General features: G+C 37.3%; 1 protein-coding gene across 8 annotated transcripts in view; it reads right to left on the minus strand.

Annotated features, from left to right (window-relative positions):
* Positions 1 to 1,468: 1,468 nt before the first annotated feature.
* Positions 1,469 to 22,320, minus strand: part of abi1a (abl-interactor 1a) — a 72,893-nt gene continuing 52,041 nt past the window's right edge. For 4 of the 8 annotated variants that reach the window (XM_052113548.1, XM_052113550.1, XM_052113552.1 and 1 more), the window contains 4 exons: positions 19,173 to 19,364; positions 6,187 to 6,273; positions 4,448 to 4,633; positions 1,469 to 3,424 (listed from right to left, as the gene is read on the minus strand). In XM_052113548.1, the coding sequence (XP_051969508.1) occupies positions 3,249 to 3,424; positions 4,448 to 4,633; positions 6,187 to 6,273; positions 19,173 to 19,364 (641 nt within the window). In that variant the 3' untranslated portion in view covers positions 1,469 to 3,248. The remainder of the gene's footprint in view (positions 3,425 to 4,447; positions 4,634 to 6,186; positions 6,274 to 19,172; positions 19,365 to 22,320) is intronic. The other 4 variants (XM_052113554.1, XM_052113555.1, XM_052113556.1 and 1 more) reach the window with 2 other exon arrangements.

Below are 22,320 nucleotides of genomic sequence, written 5' to 3' on the forward strand. Positions count from 1 at the left end.
AACCCTGTTGTTACCCAGTCTGCCCTTTTTCTTTTTGCCATTTATTTTTAATTCTATAAATGCATGTTTATTGCTACAACATAAAATCACTCATTTGGTTTTACACTATATTTTACACTATGTCCCACAATTGGGTTGCAAAACTTCTGCTGTTTTTTAAGATTTCCTGTTTTAGTGGCTTACCCAAAATTAAAGGCTTATTTGACAAGTAAATAAAACAAGTAGGGTCAAGAAAACTCTTCAAATGTTTAAATAATTATACATTCTGAGACCCTGAGCCTAATGAACTGCTGGAAAACAAAAAAAAATTGGGTTTTCTTAATTTTCTGATTTGCCATTATATACAGTATCTCAGGTGTAAATAATGTGGCTCCAAAAAACTTCTTTTATTTTGTTCCCAATCATGTCACCTGTAATTTAATGTTTTTAATATTTAAATTATAAATATCATTTATCCTAGGGTGTCTCAATCAGCTCCCACGCAATCATCATACCACTCAGGAAGGAGCATTCAGTCTCCTAGAGATGAATGTAGTTTGGTGCGAAAGGTGTAAATCAATCCCAGAACAACAGCAAAGGACATTGTGAAGCTGCTTGAGGAAACAGGTAGACAAGTATCTATATCCACAGTAAAATGAGTCCTATATCAACATAACCTGATAGTCTGGTCAGCAAGGAAGAAGCCAGTGCTCCAAAACTGCCAGACTACAGTTTGCAAGTGCACATGGGGACAAAGATCTAACTTTTTGGAGAAATGTCCTCTGGTCCGATGAAACAAAAATGGAACTTTCTGGCCACATTGACTCTAGTTATGATTGGAGGAAAAATGTGAGGCTAGCAAGCCGAAGAACACCATCCCAACAGTGAAGCATGGGGGTGGCAGCATCATGTTGTGAGGATAATTTGCTGCAGGAAGGACTGGTGCACTTCACAAAATAGATGGCATCATGAGGAAGAAAACTTATGTGGATATATTGAAGCAACATCAAGACCAGCAACTTATTGTGAGAAGAATGTGGAAGGCTACCAAAAACGTTTGACCCAAGTTAAACAATTTATCAAATAGTAACAAAGTGTGGATGTACATTTCTGACCCACTGGGAATGTGATGAAAGAAACAAGTTAAAATAATTAATTCTCTCTATTAAATGGCCGACTCCCTGATCAGTGCCCTGACTACTGAACTGACTGAGATGCGCACACACACACAGTGTACAAAAACACCTACAAAGTGTCCGAAATGTTATTACTAAAATCATAAGTGCCTTTTGACTCAATGAGTTCTGAGCTTTAAAGGGTTAAAACCTTCAAGCTCCATTTTGTACCCTTTCATGATGTGAATGTGAACACATACAGGTAACGCAATTTGAAACCAGTTCCCTATCTCATGTCTCATCTCACCATTCCTCTAAACAAATAACAAAAGGCAAAATAAAACATTCTTTTAGTAACTCAGACACACATTTTACATAGAATGATTTATTATAAAAGACTGTACAATTACATTTCAATTAACATATTATAAATACAAATTCCGGGCAAAGTGAGCTTCGATCCAGATGGAATTCAGTTTGAACACTTCAAAAAAGTTTTAGTATGACAAAAGAAAAATCTCAAGGCATCAGCTTTAAACTTCAGAAATCACTGGCAGTGTCAGAAGTAGTTTAATGAAATCATAGTGCTGAAACTGTCATTTCTCACTGACGGTGAGCTAGGATCTGAGTTGGGTAACTACACCTGTTCAGATCTAGGAATCAGATTGTGGTCGACACCCTTCAGTTGTTCTATACAGAGGAGCTATTCCAGCTGTAATATTGGTCTCTTTACTGTAAAATACAACAGGGCAGTTACTGGTTACAAACCATGGCACAACCCCCCCCCAAAAAAAAAAATCAAGAGCATTGTATGAATTGTGATTTGTACAGATTAGAGAGCTTTAGACCAGGGCTGGACTGGGAAGAAAAATCGGCCCGGGATTTTACATAGCAACTGGCCCAAAGGTTGAGCGGGCGGATATTCACTGTCCTTTTCTGAACATCACGGCGCTGTTTTGTGGTCCGTTCCGCATAATGCGGCGGCACATTTTCGCGTATCGCGGCCTATTCGGCCGGTCCACCCCTGATCGGCCCCAAAGTGCGTCGGCTCACCGGGAAAATGCCCGGTATGCCAGATTACCAGTCCAGCCCCGATTTAGACACTTTGCAGTCTAAATATTTAAGCCATTTACATATAATTCATAATTGCTCATTGTAGAAAATAATGTAGTCTTTGTGGAAAAAAATTAATAAATCATGGTAACTCTTTACAATCAGCTTGTTCATGTTAACATTATATAACAACATGACACAATGAACAATCCTTTAAATGTTTATAAATCCTGGTTAATGAAATTTGTATATTAGATATTTATACATTTAACAGACTAACATTAGTAAATGCATTATGCATTTACAACTTTAACCGAGATGAATAAATTCTTTAAAAAAAAATTGTTCATTGTGAGTTTGAATGCTAATGTTAACAACTGAAACCAAATTCATAATTAAAATGGAGGGTGAGATTTTGTCCAGTCTTTAAAAAATAAAATAAATGTTATTCTGTGCTTTGCATTCATTACCCAAAGAAAAACAAAACATGTCAGCATAAAAATAAGTAGTCTACAAATATCTCTATAAAAAAAATAAAACAAAATCAAGTTTACTGCAAATAGTACAATGATGGAAGCAGAATGGAATTAAAGGTTTATGTTACAATACATATCTTTTGATTTGGAATGCATGCTTTACGTCAAAATTTCGAAACATTTATGATTTGGTGATAAAACGTTAAAACAAATTTGATTATAAATGAGTTATTCTTGCATCCAAAATGTTTAAAAACAAATGTGCATTGAGGGGGGAGCTAAAGGAATACATTTTATTTGGACATTTAATAAAAGCAGAGACAATCATCTACTTTACATGTTCAAATGTGGTATTGACCGCTCAATATACTGTGATTGACATTCACTACACCCATTCCCTTTATGTACACTCACTTCCTCTGATCTTTGAATTGTTGGTCCGCCCCAATTTCCCCCACATCCACCCATCACCACAAAATAAAAGTTAAAAGATTTGTTTTTGAATGTCACAGATTCGCCATTTGTCAGGAACAAACATTCTGCCATCCTTATAAACTGGTTCATACTGTGGTCTAAATTGGATTGATTGGGTATTCGTTTGATACGATTATGAAGTATGGTCCCTTCAATCGGCATAGTGCATGATTGACTCCACATAGTTGCCTGGAAACAGACCTGTGACACCGTTGCAAACTCCCTCGAACCATCCATCATCATTCTTTTTGACGATGTAGATGATGGCTCCTTCCATGAAGCTCAACTCATCATTCTTATCCTTGGAGTAGTCATAGATGGCCACCACTGAGAAGATTAAAGTTAAGAAAAATAGCAGTTATTAACAAATACAGTACAGTACCCCACACCTGTGCACCTATTTCTTCATATGATTATCATATCAGCCAATCATGTGGCAGCAGTGCATAAAAACATGTAGATACTGCCAGGACCTTCAAGTTAAAGCTCACATCAACCATCAGAATGGGGAAAACTTGTGATCTCCGTGATTTCGACTATGGCATTTGTTGATGGTCAATTGATTAATGGTGCCAGATGGGCTGGTTTGAGTATTTCTGTAACTGATGATCTCCTGGGATTTTCACACACAACATTCTCTGGAGTTTACTCAGAATGATGGCAAAAACATCCAGTGAGCAGCAGTTCTGTGGACGAAAACGCCTTGATGAGAGAGGTCAATGGAGAATGGCCAGACTGGTTCGAGCTGACAGAAAAGCTATGGTAACTCAGATAACCACTCTGTACAATTATAGTGAACAGAACAGCATCTCAGAATGCAAAACATATCGAACCTTGAGACGGATGGGACAGCAGAAGACCACGTCGGTTTCCACTTCTGTCAGCCAAAAACAGAAAACTGAGGCTGTAGTGGATCTACCATTTGTGTACCTCAGCAGAAATCCAGATTCAACAGACCAGGCGATGTTTTTCCAGTCTTTAACTGTCTACTTTAGGTGATTCTGTGCCCATTGCAGCCTCAGCTTTCTGTTCTTGGCTGACAGAAATGGAACCCGATGTGGTCTTCTGCTGTTGTAGCACATCCACCTCAAGGTTCGACATGTTGTGCATTCTGAGATGCTGTTCTGCTCACTATAATTGTACAGAGTGGTTATCTGAGTTACCATAGCTTTTCTGTCAGCTCGAACCAGTCTGACCATTCTCCATTGACCTCTCTCATCAACAAGGCATTTCCATCCAGAGAACTGCCACTCACTGGACGTTTTTTGTTTTTGGCACCATTCTGAGTGAACTCTAGACTGATGTGCATGTAGTACACAAAAGAATGTAAACCTAAAATATAAATCTCACCTTTCTCAATGTAGGACTTGGGGGCCCACTGTGGGTCTTCATCCACGTACGGATCACTGTAGTGCACTACAGCTGCCTCTTCATCTTCGTAGTCGGCTGGCGGTGGTGGGGGTGGAGGCGGGGCCTCGTCAAACATGGGCATGTCGTCTGGGGGAGGTGGAGGCGGTGGAGTCGGGGTCTCTGCAACTGAACACCCACCACATTAAAAAGACATTAATAACCATGAGCTCAAAAGTCCATGTTGGCAAGTTGGGCTGGGCATGCAATCCAGCAGGTCTTATCACCATGCACACATTCTCATGCAGACTAGTTAGCAGACATGCAAGTCACATGAACACAGTGAATTTTGCATGCAGTATGAACATTATGTCTGCTGGAGATGTTGATGTGCGGAGTGCGTGATCACATCTATGGATCTAGGATGATTGTATGTGCTAATATATATATATATATATATATATGTACTCAAAGATATGAATACTTACCAGATTACAATGGAACAGAGAAGTTTGGTTATAATGCAAGTAATTATAACGCCCTCGAAATGACAGAAAAGATATAGATATATCTCCAAATGCATATCTTGCGACAAAATATTAAATTAGGTTACAAGCCATCAGACTACTCAGTATGTGGCTACAGACATTTATTGACTGTTACTGGCATGATATGGTTTTGAATTCTTTAACTTTTTAAAAGATCAAAATAACAAAATAAATGCACAATTGTATTGCTCTTATGGTCTCATCATCATAAAAAATAAGGGTTACACATCTGATCCTTCCTGTACAAAATGATCGTGAATACCAAAGGGAGGTGCCTTTTTTTCAATACCATACCCATTTACTTTAACTGTATAGAAAAGAGAAGCCTAACATCTCCTTTTGTGTTCCACAGATGAAAATAATACAGATTTAAAGCAACACGGGAGCGAGTAAATGACAGAATTGTAATTTTTTGCATGAACTATGCCTTTAATTCTTCGTTGCATCATGAGAGGGAAGTAAAAACCTCTGTGTATCCTCTTGATAGACATTATCAAAAAGCAATAATCTTTTCTGAAACACAAGTGCATTTTCGCTACACTTTAACATGGTCAGAAATGATGTAAAACTGTCAGCAGGTGGCAGTATGAGAGTTAAGTCGCAAAACATTTTCAAACTAGTTCTCTCTCGTAAATAGTTTCACCTTATCCATGGTAAATCAGAGTGTTTTAGCCCTCCTTGAGGCTTGCTGGATAGAAATCAAACACAAAACTGTATGCAAATGTAGATGAATGGGAGGGCATCACAAAACAGAGACAATCTGTACGAGTCACACTGTATTGCCATTGAATATCGGCTTCTAGTTGTAATTCCAGTGTAAAACAGAATGTAGAACAAATGCAGCAAAACAATGAGCACCTTTCAAGTGTAAAACAGTGAAAATCTTGCTCCGAGCAGCTTAGTAAGCCTCTTTTAGGTTATATAAAGCAATCCTCACTTATGTAAAAGTGTGACACACTTTTTGCTTTGAGAAAATGGCTTAAGGACCAGCTTTATCTGTATCCATGTCAGTGTGTTCAGTGAATTGTATTGTGTGAGCAATGGCAAAACGCATGCACTCAGTGACCTATACAGTCGCTGAACAGAAAGAATGGTGGGGACTACTATGGCACAAACAGACGCATGTAAATGAAGATGCATGCAATCAACATGCTAGGGTGAGACGCAGTGAGGAAACGTGGCCGTTAGACTTACTGTTCTCCTGAACTCTGGCCACAAAGCCTGTGAGTGGGATCTGTGGGGTGAGCTGGGGCATGGGTGGTGGAGGGGGTGCGATAGACACTTTACACCCACCAAAAAACACCACACGCCAAACAGTGTGAGAAATAGGTGAAAAGACAAAGAGGATAAGAAAAGGAGAGCACGTGAAAGAAAGAAAAAACAGAAGGCACAAACATTAGTCAGTCCCAAATGACAAGGTAGAAGAAAAATAAAATGAAGGAATCCTAATGCATTCAGACAGAAAAAAAAAAAAAAAAAACATTTTATTTATTTGTATACAGAAAAATCAGTGGCTCACGAAGAAATGTTATGTTCAGGATAAAGGCTAGATTTTAGGTATAAGAAATCATTTCTGGCCCTGCAAGTATATTATATATATATATATTTAGTTTTGATTAATTGATCCGCACCTCATCAAATTCCTGTTTTTGTGCACTAATCCTACAGTACCTAAAAGACAAAACTGTCCACATTGTATCTGACTTTTTTAAATTATGGCTTGAATCTTATCAGTAGGCCTAAAATACTCTGAACGCATGTAACCTTTTTGCACAAACCTTTTCCATGTAAATTCTAATGGTATAATATTAAGTCCACTTAACTTCATGAAATACTATCGATTAAAGTGAGTAACTTCAATGTAAACATTTTAGTTAATAGACTAACATCTACATTTTAAGGAACATTTTATTAGAACTTTACTTAATCACATTTAATCATGCACTGCTTGACATAAAAAAACCCTCCACAGGAAAGCTTCATGCATGCTATGAAGTCTATTAGATTACATCACCTTGCATTACTGGCTTTAGTTTGCACATGCGTCAACACTTGCTGTGCAAAACACAATGACGTTAACAATATATAGTGGTTTTATTGTTCCTGAACGGGTAATTCGGAGTAGAAAATTTACTTCAGACTACACAAAAACAAGTAGTTAACAAACGTATCAACAAAATCAACAATAAAATAAAGATGTAAATAAACTCAAACAGTGAAACCACACAAGCTCATTAATTATTCAAGTCCATTGAATGCTGGGAACACCAGCTTCGAAAGGCTTTATGTAACTGTGAAATTTACTCTAATTAGCGAATAAATATGACAAGGTTTTCTACTTCAGGACTGATACATGATGATGCATTGTAAACATAACATATAATCCTAAATAATATTTATTTATAAGCAAGTGCATTAATTTTACAAGTTTGAATTACCAACAAAAGTATAATTTTGAATTTCACACTAACTTATTCAATGTAAAAACACCTATTTTCTTTTCAGAGTACGTGAACGCAAATGTTTTTTACTATACAAGCTCAATTTAAAGGAGAAGTGTGTAATTTCTGAGCTAGTGGCACCAAATGGAATAACAAAAATAAAGTTTTCAATCAACCTTACCCAACACCCCTTAGACTCATCACACCCTAACTTACTCTCTGACTCCATATGAACAAATAGGTCATACTAAATAAAAGGTGATAAAATAAAAATAAAAATCGCTGCTGATGGGGGGGAGGCGCCAGTGTCTTTGCGGCTTGCACAGCGATCTTGTTATTGCCGCTCATGTTTGCCAGAGTGATCTCATCATTGGTGTTGGTGGTGGTGTGTGTGTGTGTGTGTGTGTCATCCACCCTGTAAATATGACACCAATGTTCACTCTGGTTTTACTCCGTTCTCTTTGTCTATGTAGGCAATGATAACTTTTTCTTTTCTTCTGTACATGTAAATTTTTCCATATTCCCCTGGCTAAACATGCCTCAAACTCAAATGACCTCACAAATTTAAATAATGAAAAAGGAAATGAAAGAAACTATCCTTGATATTCAAGTGAGAAGTATGCGAGATACCCTGATATTCTTGGGAATCCATGAGAATGATACTGAAACCATGGTGACATCGTAAAGAACATCACCTTTCACCGAGTGCTTCATCTCGGTTCCCACCTGAAAAATTGACCACGGCCAATAATCACTAAATTAGAGTTGGTGAAAAGTAAAGGGAAGGAACGGGACCAACCTCTGGCTCAACAACTAATTCCCTCGAGGAATAAATGAACATTAGAAAGTCCTATTCCCTAACCTCAAACATCATAAACCACGCTCTATGGTGGTTGATAAACTATGTATAAACGGACAGTTTTATAGGAACTCTAAAACCACTCCATAGCTCATCTAGAAAAAACAAGCAGCTCAGCTATGATATAATATCAAACTATCTCCATGCATCACTTATGTTTTTGGGTGTAACTCTCCATCCGTTTCACATCTAATACAATCGTTTTACACCCACACCCACCTTCATTCTTCTCTTCCATGTATAATTTATTGTTTTGTCTTCTACGTGTATCCACTCTGTACCGGTCCAAAACTTTATTGTACTGTCAAACTCACATATTGGGATTTATATGCATTACACTTCAGTTGAACATGCATCTACTCCTTATTTCATCCTTCATAATGTGAAACTGGATGCCCATACTGATACTTATCATATTGACCCATATTTAAAGATGGACCAAGGAAAATATTACAAAAGGGGGAAAAAGGCAAAATATAAATAACAAACTTAAAATGTATTAGTTGGAATGTGCGGGGCATCAATTCACCCATCAAAAGGACCAATGTACTAGGCCACCTTAGAAATCTGCCTTCAAGAAACTCACCTCTTGGATACAGAACACAAGAAACTTTCACAAAGACACTCATCATTATATAGCTCTAAGAAAATAACTGCTATTTTAATCAGAAAAAAACATTAATTATGAACAGCACTTATATAGCTGACCAAGAAGGCCGCTATATTATTATAATTATCTCTATAAACACTACTGTCATGACTATCACTAACATATAAGGACCAAACACTGATGATAATTTTTTTTTTTCATAACTTCTTTTTGCAACTTTCCTCAATCTTCTATCATAATTGGTGGCAATTTTAATACTGTATTCAATCCAATAATGGACAAGTCTACCAACCAGACACAAAAGAGTCATCGCATTGTCGATATCATCAAACATAACAATAATAAATCCTGAAGGTAATTTCTATACGGCACAAGAAATGAACGACACCTTTCGAACATTCTACAAAACTCTATATAGAAATGAGAAACAAAGAAATGAGGAACAGATTCACAACTTCTTAAATAATATAGTATTACCAAGATTAACCACATCAAATGATATCCCTAGATGAACCAATAACAGAAGACAAATACAAAAAAGCCTTACATTCATTATCAAATAATAAAGCCCCTGGATTAGATGGGATACTCAATTTTATAAACATTTCTGGCCAACAATATTCCCCTCCCCCCCATTCTTAAGAATGATGGCAGAAATGAAACGATCTTCATCTATTCCACCCTACACAAATACTCCACTAATCACAGTACTACTTAAACCAAATAAAGACCCAACAACATGCACAAATTACAGGCCATTATCCCTCATCAACACAGATATCAAAGTAATTAGTAAAGTGTTAGTTATACATCTAGAATCTATTATCCCCTTTATCCACCCAGACCAAAAAGGCTTCATAAAAGGACGACACTAAAACACACACCATCTAATTATTGCATCACTTGATGTTGAAAATGCATTTGACTAGGTAAACTGGAATTTTCTCTTTAAAACTCTTAGCTTAAGTAAATCATTGATTCACTGGATTAAAACATTGTATTCCACACCAACAGCATCAGTAATCACAAATGGTTTTCTCTCTCTCAAGCATTCCATCTACAACGAGAAACCAGAAAAGTATGTCCCCACTTCTATTCGCCTTATTTATAGAACCGTTAGCTGCCGCAATACGACAGAAGGACAACAATGAGAGAATCCCATCTCAAAAAAGCATTCACAAAATTTCATTATACGCAGATGTTACCATTTCTAAAAAGAAACCCCCTAGACATCACTAAAAGAAGTCACTGAACTGGTTAACAACTATTCAAAAATGTCAGAATACTCTATAAACTGGACTAAATCTACTATCCATTACAGGGAAAACCTCATGATCTGGGACTACAAAACATTGCTTTTAATATAAGTATTATTATATATCCATCTAGGTATACATGTTTCTTCTAACCTTCAAATAATAGAAGATGATCTTAAACGTTGGATGAATTTACCACTCAATATCATAGGATGCATTAATATAGTAAAGATGTGTATTCTGCCCAAAATTATCTCTTTTCAATGACACCCGTTTAACCTACAAAGAAATGGTTTAAATCACTTAAAGGGGTCATGACATGAGAAACCAAATTTGCCTTGATCTTTTGGCATATAAGAGGTCTTTGTATCATTAAAACGTCCTGCAAGTTTAATATTTTAAGACGTCCTCCCCATTCTAAACGAATCATTTATTTAATCAAGCCCAAAACAGCTCGTTCTGGATTCATGGTTAGAAGAGACGTGACGGTTAGAAGTGACGTACCAGCGTTTGCGTATGACCGCCTCCAGCACAAGATAACTACGCTTTAAGCGCAAGACAATTACGCTCATTTCGTATCGCCGTGCGCCTCACAAGTGTTCAGTCGATGGACAGCGAGCTCTGACAGAGACTACTTGTGCACAGGAAAATTACGATGCCACACAGATGTGCTGTTCCTGGCTGTGGTCAAACAAAACCTCTGAATAAGCTGCCGAAAGATCCAGACGTCAGGGAAAAATGGATGCAGTTTATATTTTGCGGACGCTCCAGTCACGGCAGTGTTAACTTAAGCGTTTGTTCTGTACATTTTAAGGATGACTGTTTTGAGAACAAATCTCAATATGATGCTGGCTTTGCCAGAAAACTGTTGCTCAAAGATAAGTCCGTGCCGACTATTCTGGGAACAACGACGACGCTAAACTGTAAGTAATCTATTTTAAACTTTAAACTACTTTTTAAAGCACAATTTCATTCATTATGAATAATCACAGTGTTTTTACGTAGTTTACTTGCATATTGTTCTGGCTGGGAGCGTCAATAATTGATACATAGGCACTGACGTTAGCCAATCATAACAGTGGGCGTTAACACTGAAGTCTTAAATGGAAAACGCCCCCAAAACAGACTGTTTGAATCAGAGGATGAGAAACAGGGTGGGAAAAGGTCATAAATCACTAGATTTTAAAAGTTTTTCTTAAAAAAAAATATATTAATACTATAATTGCACCTAAGGGAACATAATACAATAAAAAAACCCATGTCATGACCCCTTTAATAGTATCTTAAGTAAATTTTATTGGAAAAAAATAAGAAACCCAGAATAAATGTACATACTTAAATAAAAAACAAGGACTAAGGTTGCTTAGCAGATCCTAACTTCCAACATTAATATCTTGCATCTCAATTACAATATCTTTGTAAATGGATTCAAATGTAACCACTCAAAACCCATGGATAGAATTAGAACAAGCCAGATGTGAAGACATTGCAATCTCAGATCTCCCATCTCTAAGTAAAAATTAAATGCCACAACCTATTTAAAAACACTTTAATTAGAATACCTCTTGAGTCCTAGTGACAGGTTAACAAATTAACAAACAAGAATGTTTCAACACTAGTGGTCAACTGATATGCGTTTTATAATGGCCGATGCGGATATCCAGAGAGCAGGATGGCCAATATATCACACAATTTAATATAGCAAATAACAAACATAAATTTGCTAAAAAATTTAATAATAAAACTCTTATTTAGCACTATATTTACTCAATTTCACACACAACTTGAACTTTGTAAAAAAATTATCTGAAAAATGAAGTGTGTTTTAAATGGTAGATAGCAGTTTCCTCTGATTTCGGTTTAGTCATCATATTTTCTTGTAATATTTGCACATGAAGAAATTGTTAATATATTAGGAAGAAGGAAATAACAGTACACACATGCAACCATGGATGCAATGTCCACGTTAGCAATCGCATTTAATAAAAAAAATACAGAATCAAACCAATTGTACATACAGCGCATAGTGAATAATACATTTACATATAAAACACATGAAGCGCTTTGACCATGAAGTTGCACCAGAGACGGGCCACTTCTATTCAAATAAATGCGAAAAATTAAACGCCCAGCTGCAACCAACGGTCAACGGATGTAGATAGAAAGTCCCACCTTACAGGTAAAAGAGCCAAATCACCTTTTAGATAGAGACATTGCCTGTCAATCAACTCTAGAACACACATGCACGTTAGCTATAAATGCTGGGAAAAATTGCGTTTTTTTTTTAGCATAATCTTAGGTAAAGAAGCACCATTTATGATACCAGTGTTGTCATTTTTCCTGCTGATTTCAAATGTGTTCTTTGATCATAATCTTTACCAACCGTTGAGATTTCGGTCTCTCCATTTAAGTACATAGGAGCACTGTCATGACTGGAAATAGCCTCCCGAGAGCATTCCAAACATGGCCGACAGTGCACTGACTTGCTATAAATACTTCGGTTGCACTCACAAGCTTGTGCGGATCCAGCGTGAGCCTCAATCTCCTGACAGTTTAAACGGCCTGGAAAGCCTGCTTGGATTGTCAAGGACTGACTGTCGTGATTTGTGAATCAGAGGAACTTTTGATTCTGGCTGATAGAATATGCGCTTCAGGGGAGGCTTTTCCTGAATTACATCTGTTTAAATGAGAAATCTGCATATTTGCAGATGGTATATAATATATGTTTTATTTATATGTGCCTTTAATCAGTAAAAACGTTACAGGGAACGGCTGAGGAGAGGCTGTTATAATACGTGCTTTAGAGGTAAATAAATGAGCACTCTACAGGACACATATGCTTAAGTTGTGTGAGGTTGGTTTATTACATCTGTTTAAACAAGATATGTGCATATTAGCAGTATATGATATTATTTTTATTGATATTTGCCTATTTATCATTAAACAATACAGTTAAGTTACAGGGAACTGTCGAGGCGAGAGAGAATGAAACAGGCAGAGCACAAACGCTCTGATATGCAAACCGTTTAAATGAGACTCTCACTGTCTATTATTGTAGTAGCACAATGGCATGTAACAACAAAACGAACAATGACAATGTTGTTTACATGTCTCAGTCACTTCACATGCAAGCAGGCGATTCTCAGCGCCCTCAAGAAACAAATTGGCCAAATGGGAAAATGTACCGGCCGATGCCGTTAATTAAACAAGTCAGAAAATCTGCCGATTAATCGGCCTCTGCAATGTATATCAGTCTACCACTATTAAACAAAAAAATAATAATTCTCCATTATGGCATAATCTAGATTTCAACATCAATAAATTACCTCCTGTTAACACCAGATGGAATTACACACTTCCATCAAAAGTATGATTTAGCAACAGACCACATATCTAGAACATTTCTTCTATCTACAAATCAAAAGTGCCATCAAAGCCAAAATGGGAGAAAACAATACAGAAACAATTACGCTCTTAGAAAGTAACAAGATCAGTAATTTAACAAGACTACTTACTAAATTATATACACTTATATAATCTATACACTACAATATCAGAACCGGTTTGGCAATGAGAAAGACATCTCAACATTACAACTCAACATTATGACTTCTGGAAAACAATTAGCAAAAATACAAACTGATCTGAATTCTTGCACAGAATCCACATTACACAATACAAGATGTTCAAAATGGGTCTAGCAACCTCAGAAATGTGCACACACTATAGTCTCAACACCCCATACAAATACTTTCACGCACTTTGGTCTTGTCCGTTAATCTCCACTTTTTGAAATGATGTCCCAGCTAAGATATCTGCACTATTAAAATGCAATATTTCTGCCATCCCATCCATATGTCTATTAGGCGACCTTTCACAAATAAACCCCTCATCTGAATTCACAATTCCCATTCTGCTCTTGCCAAGAAAATGATTTTGCTCAATTGGAAAAACAGACAAAATATCGATCAATTAATGGATACACGTACTAAAGGACCATGTCATTAAGAAAAAAACAAGTAGCTGTGACTGACAAACAATTAAATAAGTTTACTCAAATCTTTACTCCACTCCTTGTGGCCTTAGACCTTGAGGTAACTTGGTTGGTGAAGGGGGGCACTCTTGCACAAATCTATTACTACTATGGTCTCCATTTATTATTGTATCTAGTATTATTATTAATATTATTAGTAGTATAATTATTTTAATTGTCAATATTATTTAAAATTTTTACATCTGTTAATGCTGTTATGACTATTATAATTACATTTTTAGGAGGGCGTCACTTCATTAGGAGGCGGCTCCTAATCATCTGGGAGTATTGTAACGCGTTGGGGGCCTGGGATCTTGGGTGCCTCAGGGCCGGACTTGCTAGGTAGATTTACTGCACATTTTCTTCATTACATGTAAAGCAGAAGCCAAGTTATGAGTCTCATAGTATGCAGATGCCCTGGTCTAAATCTCTTCTGTATGTTGCTTGACATTGTGTTGCATTGTCTATGGATATGGCTGTAAAAGCCTGATCTGACAACGGCATTAATCTGTCAAATTTTAAAGAGTCGTCATAAAGTACCCCTACATTTTTTGCCATGGATTTACAATAAATAGATAAAGGGTCTAAATCAAATTTAGGGGACCAAGATGCATTAGAGGATGCAAACAATGTTTTACATTCATTTAGATACAAGAAGTTCACAACCAACCATGTTTCCAATTCCTTCAAACATGCAAGAGGTCCTAAATAGTTACTTTCCTTTCTTACTGGCACATATATTTGAGTATCGTCAGCATAACAGTGAAATGACACTTCGTGTTTTTTAAAAAAAATACCCAATTGGAAGCATATATAATGAAAACAAAATGGGTCCCAAAATGGATCCTTGTGGAATCCCACATGTAAGAAGGGCCAAAGCTGATGTGAATTCACCTAAGGAAACTGAAAATATTCTATTAGTTAAATAGGACTTCAACCAGTCCCTTGAATCCCTACCAATCACTCAAGCCGTGCAATAAGAATTGCATGGTCTATGGTGTCAAATGCCTCACTAAGGTCTATTAACACCAGAATTGCAGCATCCCCAGAATCCAAAACGTCATTAAGAACCTTTAAAAGTGCAGATTCTGTACTATGATGCTCCATAAACCCCAACTGAAATACCTCAAAAGAGAATTACTGTTCAAATAAGACTGCAGCTGAATAAAAACAGCTTTCTCACACACTTTTGAGAGAAAATGTAATTTTGAAATGGTGCATCCGGAAAGTATTCACAGCGCTTCACTTTTTCCACATTTTGTTATGTTACAGGCTTATTCCAAAATTGATTAAATTCATTATTTTCCTCAATTCTACAAACAATACTCCATAATGACAACGTGATAGAAGTTTGTTTGAAATCTTTGCAAATTTATTAAAAATAAAAAACGAAACAAAATCACATGTACTTAAGTTTTCACAGTCTTTGCCATGACACTCAAAATTGAGCTCAGGTGCATCCTGTTTCCACTGATCATCCTTGAGATGTTTCTACAACTTGATTGAAGTCCACCTGTGGTAAATTCTGTTGATTGGACATGATTTGGTAAGGCACACACCGTGGCCTCCATCACCCGTAAATGGAAGTTTGGAACCACTAGGACTCTTCCTAGAGCTGGCCACCCAGCCAAACTGAGTGATTGGGAGAGAAGGGCCTTAGTCAGGGAGGTGACCAAGAACCCGATGGTCATTCTGACAGAGCTCCAGCATTTCTCTGTGGAGAGAGGAGAACCTTCCAGAAGAACAACCATCTCTGCAGCACTCCACCAATCAGGCCTGTATGGTAGAGTGGCCAGACGGAAGCCACTCCTCAGTAAAAAGCACAGGATAGCCCGCCTGGAGTTTGCCAAAAGGCACCTGAAGGACTCTCGGACCATGAGAAACAAAATTCTCTGGTCTGATGAAACAAAGATTGAACTTTTTGCCCTGAATGGCAAGAGTCATATCTGGAGCTCAATTTTGAGTGTCATGGCAAAGGCTGTAAATACTTATGTAAATGTGATATTTTTCGTTTTTTATTTTTAATACATTTGCAAATATTTCAAAAAAACTTTTCACATTGCCATTATGGGGTATTGTTTGAAAACAATGAATTTAATAAATTTTGGAATAAGGCTGTAACATAACAAAATGTGGAAAAAGTGAAGCGTGTTGGACTCTTTACTGATTAAACAAGATTAAGAGTCAATAAGATTCAAAACGTCTTTCAGCAGAGGGTCGGCTGGACAGCAAACGTGAATATTAAAATCCCCCACTATTAAAAAAACTTGTCAAATTTCCATAAAATTCCCCCTAAGATTTCAGAAAAATCCTGAATAAAGTCTGTTAAATTTGGACTTGGTTAAACACTGGACAGGAATGGAGGGAGGTATGAACATGGTCCTCCCAATTCAAACAGTATATTAACAGTGTTTCTGATGTTAATGAGCATAACACGATCATAAATCAAAATAGCAGTGACATCCTGGACTAGGAGTGAGACAAACAAAATAAAAACCTAGCAGACGGCCAGCCACACACACAGACGCCATCTTGCACAGAGCAAAGAGCGTTAAAGCTTTTCTTCAGGAAAGGCATATCAACTATGTCATGGCAGCAAACAGTCCGAATCTCAATTCCATTGAACATTTATGGTGGAAATTGAAAAGATTGGTCCATGACAAGGCTCCATCTTGAAAAGCTAATCTGTCAACCGCTACGAGAAAGTTGGAACCAGCCTCAAAGTATTCAGTCCGTCATAAAAGCCAGAGGAGCAACAATGTGCTAATTGCGATTATTTTGTTGACGATTCCATAATTTGTTCCTCTACTTGATCTGGAAAAGAAGTATGCTATTAATTATAATAAATGTAATTAAAATTTGTTTGAGGGATGTTTCAAGAAGCCAGAATGTTAAGCTATTAAACAAAAATAGTTGTGGGTCATATCTGTGATTTGTTTATTTGCTAAGAATGTAAAAAAGCTGGGTGAACATCCTCTAAATGTGGCGATTCCATAATTTTTTCCAGGGGTTGTATGTTAGTTAGTTAGTTATAAAGTTACATACATCACCTTTAACATGTGGCTGCATTTCAACATGTGTCAAAACCCAAATTTATAACTCAACATCAGCACGCATTTTCAGCACTACAGTGGGCATTGGGGTAAAATGTATTTTTCTACAGACAATTTTCTCTTTCAAGAAAACCTAGTGTCATGACGGAGCAACAGTTTTTAGAGAATCATGCTGAGTGAGCTAGTTAAAGTTGGTTAAACTGACAAAATGTATATAATTTGCAACCTAAATAAAACATTCGGTTTATTGTCAGACATTCGAGAGTAAACGTTGAGTACTGATGTATTACTGTCACAGTAACGCAAAAGCACGAGCATTCTTGCCTTCGTTTGCGTACTTGCATAGAGTAGGTTTTTAGCATTAGAATGATCGTGAGGAATGTTTGATGCAATTAAACTGATATTTTTTTGAATGCATGAATGATATATGCTTCATTAATACACTCATTCATGCCATTGATGCAGATCACTCTAATGCTCATGGACATCTGACAATAGGATTTAACATCTCTCTGCTTAAAAGCGTAGGAGATGATGGTAAATCTCCATTCACAAACCAAACAGGTGGCCGCTGGGTCTGTGCACTCACTAATCACACATCTGAGGCTTTCTGGACGTAATGACATTAGTGTGTACAGCCGCACACCTGCGAGATGAGACAGGCTGTTCCCTTCACCACAGACACGACCGGCCTAAAAATAACTAGGTGGTATGATACTTAGAAATGCTTTTCACCTTGCTAGAGCTGATTTTAAATGTGTATGAATTGAAATGGGATTGTAGGAAACTATTACATGTTAAGTTTAAATTTGCTGTCAGTTTGCGAGTGAATCGGTTTACATGAACCTTTCTGATCATCAAACAGTCATGTTGCTGTCCTGTCACTTTTAAAAAATATATTTTAATTGCATTAACTATATTATATTAATAAATAATATATGCGTGTGTACATATACACTGATCAGCCACAACATTATAACCACTGACAGGTGAAGTGAATAACATTTATTATCTCATTACAATGGCACCTGTCAAGGGTTTGGATTTATTAGGCAGCAAGTGAACAGTCAGTTCTTGAATTTCATGTGTTGGAGGCAGAAAAAATAGGCAAGTGTAAGGATCAGAGTGACTTTGACAAGGGCAAACGTTGTCAGAACACACAGAGCAATGCAGCTTGCTGTGTAGCCGCAGACCAGTCAAGAGTGCCCATGCTGACCCCTGTCCACCACCGAAAGTGCCTACAATGGGCATGTGAGCGGCAGAACTGGACCATTGAGCAATAGAATTAATTGGCCTGGTCTGATTCAGGAACATGACAAAGAGTTAAAGAAGTTGCCCTGGCCTCCAACTTCCCCAGATCTCAATTCGATTGAGCATCTGTGGGATGTGCTGAACCAACAAGTCCGATCCATGTCGACTCCACTTCGCAACTTACAGGACTTGAAGGATCTGCTGATTATGTCTTGTGCCAGATACCACTGGACACCTTCAGAGGTCTTGTGGAGTCCATGCCTCGACGGGTCAGAGCAGTTTTGGCGACACGAGGGGGACCTACATGATATTAGGCAGGTGGTTTTGATGTTGTGGCTGATCACACACACACACACACACTTTTTTTTTAATGGATTATTTGCTAAAATGTTTGGCATGATGGTAATGGCAGTAGTATTAGGGACACAAATACCAAATTAACTAAAATGTGAAATTATTTTTAAGCTCCTAAGAAGTGCAAGATAGAATTTTCATGATTTTAACATCATTATTATTATGAAACAAAAGTTAAAAAGACTGAGTAGGGCACAAGACCAAAACAAAGACATTTTTGTAAATGTAACATTTCAACACTCATCCTAGAGGACAGAAATGATCCTCTAATTGAAGAATCATCCTTATGGTACAACTAAAATGCTGCGTTCTCCGTCTCTTACTTGCACTTGTTCCCCCGTTAACGTGCGTCTGCTGCAGGGAGAACTGGGATGAGACAGACGGCGCTCGTCTGTATGTACCCGTGGCCGAAATCATGGAGGCGGAAGAGGTGGCGGAGTTGTGTCGGGATATCTGCCGAGATATTGTGCCGAACTGCGACATGGGGATGGGCCCAAGACCCGGCCCTGGAGCCACTGTTAGTACCCACAGAACAACAGACAGAGAGAAGGAGAAAAGCCAGAAATGGACAGTGAATTACATCCTGAACAAGGAAAATAACATCTCATGATTTTATAGTTTGTTATACTGATTGATTTGAGGAAAGAGCTAAAAAGAGAAAAGACAGGACATGAGAAAGTCAACATTAGATGAAAAAACACATTCAGTGTCCAGGGGCTGTCATGAAAAGAAGTCCATATGACTCATGCAAAAAACAGTGGCAAGAAAATAAATGAACCCTTCGGAATTAGCTGGTTTTAATTGGTCATAAAATGTGATCTACTCTTCAATAAAGTCACAAGTACACTGTAGAGCTTAAGTTAACAACACAGAAACTTTCATGTCTTTATTGAACACATCCCATTAAACATTCCCAGTGCTGTGGAAAAAGGAAGTAAATTCCTAGGCTAAAGGTGACAAAAAAGCTAATTACAGTCATGAGTTGGCAAACCTATTATCCAATGAATGAAACGGGATTGGAGGTGAGGGTCAGATCTAGGGTTGGGAACAGAGAACCGGTTCTTGTTCAGAACTGTTTCCATTCTTTAAATACTGGAATCGTATGATCTTCGCGACTTTCGGTTTCGTTAACGGTTCTCCAGCGTGCTCCTACTGACAGAGTATAAACACAGTTCTACCAGAGTAGGGTTACTACACTGGCAATATTTAATTCCAAATCGAATGAGTCTCGTGCCAGCTCTTTTTACAACAAAACATATGCGCTTCCGGTACGGTTCAATTCCCGAAATAATTATTCTAAGAAGCCGGTTCTTTTGAATCAACAGCTCAAAAAATATGGTGCTTCCAGTATAGTACAATCCCAAAGGAACCATTATAATGATCTGGTTCTTTTGAATCTACAGTGCGAAACATACAGCGCTTCCAGTATACGAGTAATCTCATACTGATGTGCAAGTTATGAATGTCCAACCTGAAATTAAATAAGAAGTGTTGAAGTCTCACGAGCCTGAAGTACAACATTAGGCAAAAAAAATCAGTCCAAACTGTCTCTGGAACGGGTTGCATTTATTTAATGATGACCTGCTGTCTCTAATAAATCAAACAGTGCAGTTACTGACTAGTTGTTCATATGACAATGTATAATAAAATATAATCAAGTTCTGTTGTAATAAAATTATAAATGAATTAATGAAATGTCATCACATTTCGTACTGATTTAGATTTATTAATTTAAAATAAAGATTTATTATTGGATTGTATTCATGTCTCTAAAAAGTCTGCAAACACCTTTTACAAGAACTGTATTAAATGTATTTCTGATGTTATATCTGCCCTGTACAAATCTGAAATTATCTCATTATTAGACAGCAGAGGGTAGTAAATGCAATAAGCATTTCTAAACATTTATTTTAAAATAAACGTACTAAATGAATTACTGGAACCAGAATCGTTAAGAGGAATCAGAATCGTAAAATTGCTTGCAATTCCCAACACAAGTTAGAGCTCATTTGACCTGTTAAAAAACACTGAGTTTGCCATTCACAAGAACCATCTGCAAATATGGACCATCCCAAGCAAAAAAAAAAAAAAAAAAAAAAGATATCAAAAAGACATGATAAAGAATGGTTGCTTTGCATAAAGCTGGAAAGGATTACAATGTTGTCTTGAAGAACTTAGATATTCAACTGTCCACAGTTAGACAAATGGTCTATAAATATAGATTATTCAGTACTGTGTCTACTCGCCCTAGAAGTGGCCATCCAGCCAAGATGACTCAAAGGGCAACCTGCAGAATGCTCAATGAGGTGAAAAAAAAAAAAAAAACCCTAGAGTGACTGCTACACACTTAAGTAATAATTGGAACTGGTTAACATCTGTTCAAGAGTCTACTATACAGAAAACATTAAATAGGAATGGTGTCCATGGCAGGACACCACAAAGGAAGCCGCTGTTTTCCAACAGAAACATTGCAGCACACCTGAAGTTTGATAAAGACCACCTTGACACTCCAAAACACTACTGGGAAAAATGTTTTGTGGTCTGATGCATCCATGGTTGAATTGTTTGGTAAGAACAAGCAGCACTATGGATGGCGTAAAGACGACATGAAACATCATTCCAGCTGTGAATTTCGGTGGAGGGAGCATCATGATTTGGGGCTGCTTTGCTACTTTGGGGCCTGGACCGCTTGACATCATCAAGGGAATAATGATTTCCCAAGTTTATCAAGATAGGGTGGCTGTGCACCAGCTGAAGCTCAGTGGAAGTTGGGTGATGTAACAGGACAATGACCCTAAACATCAAGGTAAATCCACTACAGAATGGCTTCAAAAAAATTAAATCCTCCTTTTGGATTGACCCAGTCAGAGCCCAGACATTAACCCAATAGATATGCTCTGGAATGACCTCAAGAGAGCCGTTCACACCAGACAAGTGTAATAAGAATATGGCTGAGCTGAAGAGATTATTGCTGTCAAAAGAGGATCATCCAGTCATTAAATCCAAGGGTTCACTTACTTTTTTCCACAGCACTGTAAATGTTTAATGGGATGTGTTCAATAAAGACATGAAAGATTATAACTGTTTGTGTGTTGTTAGCTTAAGCACATTGTGTTTGTTTATACTTGTGACTGATGAAGATTAGGTCACATTTTATGACCAATTAATGCAGAAAACCAGCTAATTCCAGAGGTTCACATACTTTTTCTTGCCACTGTATTCAAGTCTTCGGAAGCCATTTGAAAGATTTACATGTGGAACAACTTGAAATTAAAATTGTGAACACTGAAATCTACCCTTCTGCTGTAGTTCTCGAATCTCATTTACACATGTGCATATTAAAATGGACATCGATGACACCAAACACCATTGGTTCTTGTAGGTCTTGTAACCAAAAATAATACAGCCAGTATAAATATGCAGAAACAATAATGAGATTTGAGAGTGACTTATGAGGGCAAGATTTTCAGT

The sequence above is a fragment of the Xyrauchen texanus genome, chromosome 41 (genome assembly GCF_025860055.1).
Source record: "Xyrauchen texanus isolate HMW12.3.18 chromosome 41, RBS_HiC_50CHRs, whole genome shotgun sequence".
Classification (NCBI taxonomy): Eukaryota; Metazoa; Chordata; class Actinopteri; order Cypriniformes; family Catostomidae; genus Xyrauchen; species Xyrauchen texanus.